At 43.1% G+C, this 9,729-nt stretch overlaps 2 protein-coding genes across 2 annotated transcripts; one reads left to right on the plus strand and one right to left on the minus strand.

Moving 5' to 3' along the window:
- The first annotated feature begins 615 nt into the window (after positions 1–615).
- SARC_11298 (hypothetical protein) lies at positions 616–2,314 on the plus strand. Its single transcript, XM_014294617.1, has one exon. The coding sequence runs from the start codon at positions 798–800 to the stop codon at positions 1,323–1,325; it is 528 nt and encodes a 175-aa protein (XP_014150092.1). The 5' UTR covers positions 616–797; the 3' UTR covers positions 1,326–2,314.
- On the minus strand, positions 2,296–8,086 carry SARC_11299 (hypothetical protein). Its single transcript, XM_014294618.1, has 5 exons — positions 7,314–8,086; positions 6,817–7,080; positions 6,385–6,701; positions 3,423–6,248; positions 2,296–3,308 (listed from the first exon to the last, which is right to left on the minus strand). The coding sequence occupies exons 1-5, from the start codon at positions 7,993–7,995 to the stop codon at positions 3,120–3,122; spliced, it is 4,278 nt and encodes a 1,425-aa protein (XP_014150093.1). The 5' UTR covers positions 7,996–8,086; the 3' UTR covers positions 2,296–3,119.
- Positions 8,087–9,729: the final 1,643 nt, after the last annotated feature.

The raw sequence follows: 9,729 nt of genomic DNA on the forward strand, positions 1-9,729 counted from the left end.
AACTCCACACTGATAGTGGTTTAAGGGGACTTTTACTACACTAAAACATCAACAGATGTTCCCCATACCCCGGCTAATCACGCTGTTAAAGTACTACTTCCAAATTTCGGTTCAAACCAAATCATCGCGCTTGTTGGTTCCGCCAATGGTACTTCCGATCCAGGCCAGCCAACATATACCAAATTCATCCGTGGTCTGGTGCGGCATTGGCTTACCCACATCCTCGCTCCTCGACCGGATTATGACGGATAACCTGGTCCTTCCCGGTATTTCATACTCTGCACTATCCCATTCCGCGGCACTACACGACGCAGACCCGATCCGTACCACAGAGGTGGGTACTCCAGCAAGCGAATATATGGAACATTCGATAGTAACAGTGTTTTGTCATCACAGGCCCAAATTGACTCAGCGCATAGCTTCCATTGTCGACTCACTTGGCCCAAGCTTCAAACGGGAATTTACTGACCACTTCTTCCCATCAATTTTTCCTGAACCACTACAGCGACTATGAGAGCCATACCATTTGTTCATACTTTGTAACATACATACTTGTCATTTTTGAAATAAATAATATTACCCCTATAACGTAAAATTCATTTCGTTGATGTTTTTTGTCTCCAAAAGTTTGGACAGAGAAATTTTAATTTTTAATTTTTATCAATAATACACGCGATGTGATTGGCCAACAGCCTATCACGCTTGTGCTCTTACGATGGATTGTGCCCCGTTCAGACTCGCCCAGACGATCAACCGTCCTCTCGAGCGTGCGCAAAAGGCTGCACAACTGCTGCACAATGAGACGCGGCAGTGGCGTTGGCGTACTCCACAGACCCCTAACGAGGAGTCGCATTCGTCCCCATCTTCCCTGGAACGAGCCTCCAGCATTTTCGTGGATGGATCTAGTGGCTCGCGTGAGAGCACTGACAAGGAGGATTCGTCTGGTTTATCGCAACCCTATCCGTTGGGTGGCAGCGGATCACTGGATCACGAGCGAATTAGCTAAAGACGGGAATACACCGTCGGCACCACCGGCAGGCTTGGTAACGGGTCCACCAACGCAGTCTGCTTCACAAAAGCCCTCTCCACTTACGAAGCAGATCTTGCCCAACTGGTCGCCAGTTTTGACGCTCCAGCTGTTCTGGACCCCATTCAAGAGGTGCCCCTCGGTACTGGCGCAAATGTCGCCAACTTGCAAGCAGTGCTTCCCAGTTCTGCCGAGGACCAGGCGTCCGACACAGCCGACGTGTCCCCAGACCATGGAACCTCCTTCGCCCACCACCAGCGGATGTTCCATATCCCATTTCCGACCATCCGGAGACTGACGCGCCGATTCACAATAGGAAGAATAGTAAACGTGCCTTGCCTCCTCGCACATTCACGGAGCCCGAAGCGTTACGCCAGTTGTCGTCGCTACAGCTTCAATGCATGGACAAGGAAGTCCCGGCGGACGCCAATTTCGAATCCATCTGGTTGTGGCACGACAGGTATTGCCACCTCTTTTCGGACCGCCTCCGGGCTTTGGCCCAGGATAAATGCGGATCCGGCGGCAGTGATTAAGCCAATCATTGAAACGTGCCCTGAGTGTATTCGCACGGGGAAACCTACGGGTCCAACCAGGGGTCTGCTTCAGCAACTGGCTCGTCCCCAGGCAATTGCTGATGAGGTCAGCCTCGACTTTCCGACTATCAGCGAGGATTCGGGTGGTCCAGCCCTGTCCTTATAGACCATAGGGGCTGTCCTGTAACTTTATTATTAGGACTGTCAATGTCAGTCCTAGGTGATGACTCATCACTTTGCGGTTAGGGTATTCCGATTTTTTTAGGGGTTTCCCGAGTCCCGGACCAAGGCCAGGCCTCGAGAATACACATGGACTAGCAGGAATAGATAGGACCAACTTGGTCGTTAAAAGGACAGGACCCATTCTGAGCGTCCTTTGGTACACTAGAGTAGTCAAGGTAGCAGACATCTACCTTAGTTCCTTATAGTAAACTTTGTCTACTACAGAACCCGTTTTATATAAGAAAAACAAGACTCGGCGTAAGCCTCCAACTCTTTGAAGCCGAAGACTGGGGGGGTTGTAATACAGCGGCATTAGTGTACCTGGATGTGACGTCATGAGGACTAATTGTCCAGATGTTTAATTTAGAAGGCTATGTCCAGACCCTAGATTAAGGACTAGGACCTGGATTTCTGTGGGACATCTTGGATAGCGGACAGACACTCGGACTGGGGACGAAGACCCTGCCTTGACAGGACACATGGGCCCTGCTGAACCAGTCTCTAGAGTGGAAGGAAACTATCATGTCTACATTAATAGTAGAAGCCTTAATCCTAAGTTTGAACCTTTTGTACACTGGATAGTCACGGTAGAAAACATCTACCTTACTTAGTTCACCAAGAGTATACTCGAGTGTACAGTATATTACAGTTTAGTTATTTCTTACTTGTATTTGATGTCGCCTGATTTGGCCTTATTTGACGCATGTGCGATACTTCTTCTGAGGCGTGTACCTCCTGGGGGGGGGTGTTGTAGTAGCGGACTTTCACGGTCACTGGAGGTCTGGACAGTCCAGCCCTGGGAACAGGACGATGGACAAACTCACTACCTCAGGCCCAGGACAATTAACTACATATCACTCTACTAGAGAGAGAGACAGACGTATGGACCCAGAAGCCGGGATTCCTGGTTGAGACTACAGAGTCAGCCCTCCTGCTGATCCTTTTGTACACTGGTTCTACCGCGGCTAAACCAACTAGCTTAGTTCTTTTAATAGCAAACATAGTGTACAATAGGGTGGGTGTACTACAATCTCGTTTTATTTTAGAATATTCAATTTGGCTTTTGTATTTCTCAACACTTTTTGTTGGACGATTGCTGTACTGCATGTACGTACTACAGAGCATATTATTTTCTAAAGGCTGCCGTCGAAGTTTTAGGAAACTTCCTTTTCAGAAGACTTCTGAAGTCTTCCGTGCTTCTGCTACTGCATGGGTTTACAATATGGTCATAAATACTGTCGGTTCATAGCCTTCTACTGATAAAAAAGGCAATGGTCTGTTGTTGACTGACGGCCAGGATTACCATCAGAATCCTAGATTTTACTATAAGAATCCAATTATCCGCCAAATAAAAACTCTCTTGAATCTTTTGGTTGTCTTTGGACGATTTCCGCCGCCACTAATTCTCTGTCACGCATCTGACTTATTGAATTGAGAAAAACACCCTTCTTGTTTTCACGATAATAATACAATTCAGCCGGTATAGTCGTCACTTTCAAGCCGTTTTCCCGTAGACGTTGCCACATCTGTGCGGGATGTGCAAGGAAAAAGTTATTAGTCGAATATAATAAGATAGATGGTGGTCAACTCAATGCACAAAACCGTGGAAAGACTAGTTTGCAAACTATCATAAGGCTTACCGCAAGATCAAGATATGCCGTTCCAAAATCGGCAGCAGGAAATCCACCCACATGGGCTATCGCACTCCTCCTGAAAAGTGCATTAGCACCCCCAACTGTATTCGACAGAGTTGGGGAACTGTAGTCCAGGCCCACTGAACACCAATAGTGCAGTTCCATTCGCTCTTTAGTATCGGGATTCACCTTGAACTTTCTTATCCAACCAGCAACTGCATCAGAATTTGTTGCTTGGAGCGACAGCATCATTTTAGTCAATGTATTTGGTTTCAAGAGATCATCGTCGTCGAGAAAAAACAAGTAATCGTTTGTAGCTTCCCTCCAGAGTATATTTCTGGATGCAGCCGCGCCGGACCTAGGTCGTTTTATCACCCGGATTTTTTTCGTAGCCTCCCTACTAAGATTATCAAGCATAGCAATATCTACTTTGCGATACGACCCGTCGTCCACGATCAGGACATCGTAATTTGGGTAGTCCAATTTTCTCACGGATTCAAGAGTTTCTGCTAATAGGTCCGATCTACTATATGTGGCGATGCAGATTGTTATATGAGGCTGGTCTGCTGCTCCTGGAAAATATCTTGGCCCGGAAAGAGACTTCAGTACTGAAGTATATGAATGCCATTTGGTTTCCCTCGCAGCTCGAAGTAGTACAGGTGCGGGTATATACTCAGTAAGAGATCGACGAGAGGTCAACACTTCTTTAGCTGCGTCTACGAGTCCTCTTATACTCTCAGGGTATATACTGAGCGAATTCTTAGCACTCACAATGCCCGCGTATGAAGATGCAATCAAAGCAGGAAGTCCCTCATCCACAATTCGATTCACTGACAAAGGATCTTCACACCCGAAGCTTGACACCAAAACAATACCCGCGTTTGCTCGGCAAAATTCCACAACAGACACCATCGATGTTGTAATGTGACTTTGCATCTCGGCCGACAATCCACACTCAACACCAAGTATGTTCTGGAATTGACTGCCAAAATAATGAATCGTCCAATCTGCTGTATCTAGTGATTGTGCTTCAGTTTCCAACAATCTCAAAGCTATACAAAGGCGGCGGACGTGATCTTTTCTGGTTACCAGCGATTCAACAAATACAAATGAGAAGGTACTGGGAATCTCTGGCGAGGTGAAAGAAGGCTGTTTTTTCGTTCCGGACAACGAAGGCGATCCTATTGGTGGCAAAATTGCAATGGATTCGCGTGTACTGTCACTGATATTGCATAGTTTTCTCACAAAGTGGAGCTCGTGTAGCGTGCTGAAAACAACTACATCGGCCCTTTTGATTAATTCCACTTCCATATTGCTTACAACGAGGTCAGTTTCGGAACTCACAAATTTCCCTTCACGTGAAAGCCGCTCCTTCAGAAGTGTGCCCATGTGCACTACAAATTGCGCCCCACGATATGCTGTATCCGCTTGTGACCTTTTCATCACAGCAAAATGCATAGGATTGTTCACAACATCAACGTGGATGACCTTGTACCTGTATATATTCTTATCAAACCAATCGAGAATCTGCACCGCACTGATTACAATTGGTAAAATTGGTGTTGTTGTGAATCCCGCGGGTCTCTCGGGAAGTAAAAAAAGTACATTATGCTTCTTCCAGTCAATTTCTTTGGCTAGGCCTACTTCTTTCCCAGTAAAGAGGAGTGAAACACTTCGTTCATAGGGCTCAAGTGCCCTTGCCAAGGTGAAAAGCCTGTCGTACATTAAGGACCCGCCAATCAACTCACCCTCGGAATTCAGTATCGGTATCTCTGCACTTACAAACAATTGATCCTCCATATCCAACTTATCAGCTGTCCAGTAGACAGGTATCAATTCATGTATCTGAGTTGTTTGATGTGGTTGGTTTTCAAAACTGAATCTGACCTCCCGAATTTGAGTCCAGCCAGAAACAAGTTCTATAGCAATCTTGCATAGGTTACCGGCCAACGGGGTTTTGGTGTGACGTATTTTTGGTGTTACCCATGCACTATTTGAGGAAAAGGTCGTGATACGTAAAGTAGGAACGGGGACCGGTTCACTCCTGTTTTCGTCCGGCACTATCAGCTCGAACCCAGATATAGTTTCTCTTTTAACAAAACGAAGGCCAAAATAATCATTATCCTTTCTTTTTCTGAACAACCAAAATAATGTGAGGTCGTTGTCTACAGCACCGAAGAAATTGATACTTTGACGGAAGCTAAGTTCATCGCTCAAATATCCAGACGCGAATGACGCACCGAAATCTCTCTCATCAAATTTTTGGCCTTCCGACCACTCTGCCATGGGATCGACACTAGCAAGAAACACACAACGATCATCATGGCATGGTGCCTTGACTAGCCTTTTGCTAATTGACCTTGAGTGGTGTGTGGCAGGGAATACGACCGAATTATCCTTGATGTGCGTGTATAGTGTTGTCACCGCTGAAATTTTATGACCTTCAATTCGCTGCCGATTAATTGTACAATTGCCACACGAGAAAGCTCCTTCGACACTCAAACCAGTCTGATTCAATGAATACCCCCTATTTAAGGTTATCGGCACTTCATTGCAAAATAGTGTGAAATATACACACGAGAGTCGCTGCTGTTCTTCAGAAAATCCTAGTTCTTGTTGTTGTTTGAGAAATCGTTGTGCCAGATCACGGCCAAAGACAGCTCCCACACCCACCCAGGCAAAGCCGGCATGCATACCAACATCCTCTCGGAAGAAGGTCCATTTATAATTCAGATTATATGTCCCTGTGTCCGATACCACATGAGGTACACCAGGTTCGAGCTTATAGGATGTCCACAGTGCAGCTACTGAATTAGGGATGAAATCATCGTCCTGCATGAAAAATTGAGCGTACAAAGTAAATAAAAATAGTACTGAAAACTACAATGTAACGAAATACGATCGTCAGGAATGGGCTCCCTGAAAGCCAAAAGAACATTCAGCTTTAGTGCTTCACAATTAATTATACCTGAGTATAACAGGCATTAGATCTCCCCATAGCGCATGCCTCAAAACGGCCATTATCATGTATATTCCTTTTCGAATTGATTACTCTGATGCTCACTCCTGGGTATTCGCGACCCATACTCGTCTTAAAAGGATTGTCAACATTATTATTCCAAATTATGACTTCACGGATTATATGATACTTCTTCAGGATCATGTGTACGATCTTCTCTACGTTTTCCGGTCTTGCAAAAGTGGTTATGGACAGGGTGAGGGTTTCGTCTTCCAATTCGTTCTCTAAGTATGCGTCTTCGTCCTCAAAGAAATAGTTTTTGATGCCTGTAGTGAGGAGTGACAATTAGATTTCAAAAATAGAACAAATTTGCTAATTCCCACTTTTCAACAAATTGGAAAGAATATTTTCCATAAAACATTACAAATGAAGGAAAATTACCTGTGACGGATATTACCGGAGCAACACCGTATCTATCGATACGATAGACCTGTTCAGGCTTCCTGTACGCTATATCATTAAAATGTAATGGATTACGACCGAACAACTTCGAGAGATCAACCAAACAGCCATTTCGTTTTTTATACCAGTCGCCCTGCTCGCTTAAACCTTTGGTGCTAACGTCCATAAAGCTAACAACTTCTGCGGATACTTGCACTGGTGGCAATCCCGAGTGGGTGGCCACAATGAAATTCATCAAAATATCTGCAAATTAATAAATTAGAAATGAGAATTCATAGCACGCAAAGCTTCTCCAAGTGGAGGCAGCACTTTTATATCTTTGGAGTAGATAGCTTCTGTTTATACTTGTACGGTGGCAAATCAAAATGCTTATCCATATGAATTTCTTTAATATATACTGCAAGTATTGTCTGTATAAACGAGGAATCATAAAGCATACAAAGAAAAAAAATTGGGGTATTGGACGCTGCACTTACCGTCACAGTTGAATACGGAGTCCACATAGTCCCTCATCGGCTGCATATCATCTCCATGGTAGATTTTCAGATACCGTCGATTGAAGAAGGAAGCACCTATGAGCACTATAGAATATATTCCGTCTGAACCTACGAGTCTGTATTTAGTCTTTTCCCCAGATCCCTCAAATGTTCGCGGCAGAAAACCAACAATTTGATTTCGATGACTTTGCCAAACTTGAAAGGCATATGCGATGTCTTTCGGTTCAACTTTTAAGTCATCGTCCAGAAGAAAAACAGCCTCCGTATTAATCAACTTACTATCTGCGAATCGATTATTCATACTATTCTTAGGACCACTAAGTATGTGAATTGGGACCGAGGAAATTATCTCTTCAGAGTCTAAGGGTTGCTCAGGTGAATTCCAGTACACAATGACGCGCTCAACATTCTCTAACCCGGATACGCGGTCTATAAAATTTTGCACATCCGCTGCATGCGAATATACTTGTGTGAGCACTGTAAACTTTTCATTCTTATCATTTGGGTGTACGACTGATACTTGCTGTTTATACGTTGGTGTAACAAATGCAGTAGCTATAACATGCCAGTAGACAGTGTATACGACCACCGTGGTGCAGATCAAAACTAAATTTTTGAGTCGAGGAAAGAGTAGAAACTTCTTCAACGATTGCTTTCTCATTCTCAAAAAAATCTACACAACCCTATTTCGAAAGTCACCTTATACAGACAATATGTCTGGGACCAGCAGCTGCACTTTTATTATGCATATTTTATTCTGTTAAAATCGCCCCGATCTGTTCTGTGAATGCTGAAGAAAAAAATACAGACACACGAAAATAGTTTGGCATTCTTGTTATTTTTCAGTAAAATTGTATAATTTGGAGGGCAATAAAAAATAGTAAAAAAAAATATATATTGTTGTGCCCCCGTCCAAGAAACGAATTTTCCGATTTTGAAAGAATTTTATTTTAATAGTGGAAACCAAAACAAAAATCCAAAAAAAAAAAATTCGGCTAATCGGTAAAAAAAATATTTAGGTTCCTGACTAGCTAAATCTGGAAATATATTTGTTCCCAATATTTTTTTTTTTGGCATATTTCAAAATTAAGTATTTTGAAAATGATCTGCGAAGGCGCCAAGGGTACAAGTATAGCACCGTCTATGCGTAGAAGTTTAACACTACATCGGAATCCTTCAAAACGCGATTATTGGTTCTAAATAAGCATGATTAGCAAAGTTTCAATGTTGTCACGTACGAATATTGTCCAAACAATATCGTATATGCATTCTTATAACCGTAATGCAAACTACAGCTGCTAAAATCGAGAAAAGTGTATACATGTCATTTGATGGGGTGTTAAAAAACCATAAAAATAAAATAAAAATTTACATATTTTTATTTCCAAATCATTTTTTTCAAATGCATACCCAAAAAACCCTAATAAAAGACAACACTGGTGAGGTTCTAGCGAGGCTAACCAATAATCATCTATCATAGTTCCGAGTTCCGACCAATAACCATCTATCTTAGTTCCGACTATAATCATCTATCTCAGTTCCGACCAAAACCATCTATCTTAATTCCAACCAATAACCATCTATCTTAGTTCCGCCATACCATATAGTATTTCTAAAATACCTTGAGTTTACTACAAGAAAGAACTAGAACGAACCCTAGAAACCCTAGCCGAGCATATCTAACCATCAATAAATAAAAAACCCCCTGTGAACACCTTAGTACCTGTGAAAACATAGTACCTTTGAACACCTAGTATTATAGGCTTTTCACAACCTAGTTCTACCCCGGTAATATAGTCTCTCCCCACCTATTATGGAGAGAGCTGGAAGCCCACCCTGATCTTATTCGCCATATGGGATAAAGCAAAATTCATAAGGTTGAGCACTTTTTATTCAAGCTTTCGATTAGGCAGTTGTTCTTGATTCATGTTACCCTGGTCATCGAATTTATCAATGTCACCCACAAATGATAGAGTATGGAATAACTGGTAACAACTATAATTCCTTCCGCGGATGAGTTGTTTACTTAAACGTACTTTGCAGCGAACACAGGCTTTACTTGTTTCCCGAATGCACCAAGCAATCAAGCATACTTCATAGTCGCGGCGTGATCGTACTCCAGTATTCTGTGATCCACATGCGGTATCATTCGGTTCTATATATCGTTGGCCAACGGCTAAGAAACCTTTTATCTTGGCTCTTCTTGTTCGTACCTATACGGTTACTAGCACGTGACCGGTCTAGTCTATATATCGTTGGCCACGGAAAGAAACCTTCTATCTTGGCTCTTCTAGTTCGTACCTATACGGATTGAAATATTCACAGCACGTGACCGGTCTAGTCTATATATCGTAGGCCAACAGCTAAGAAACCTTTTATCTTGGCTCTTCTAGTT

Source organism: Sphaeroforma arctica (assembly GCF_001186125.1).
Source record: "Sphaeroforma arctica JP610 unplaced genomic scaffold supercont1.1615, whole genome shotgun sequence".
NCBI lineage: Eukaryota > Ichthyosporea > Ichthyophonida > Sphaeroforma > Sphaeroforma arctica.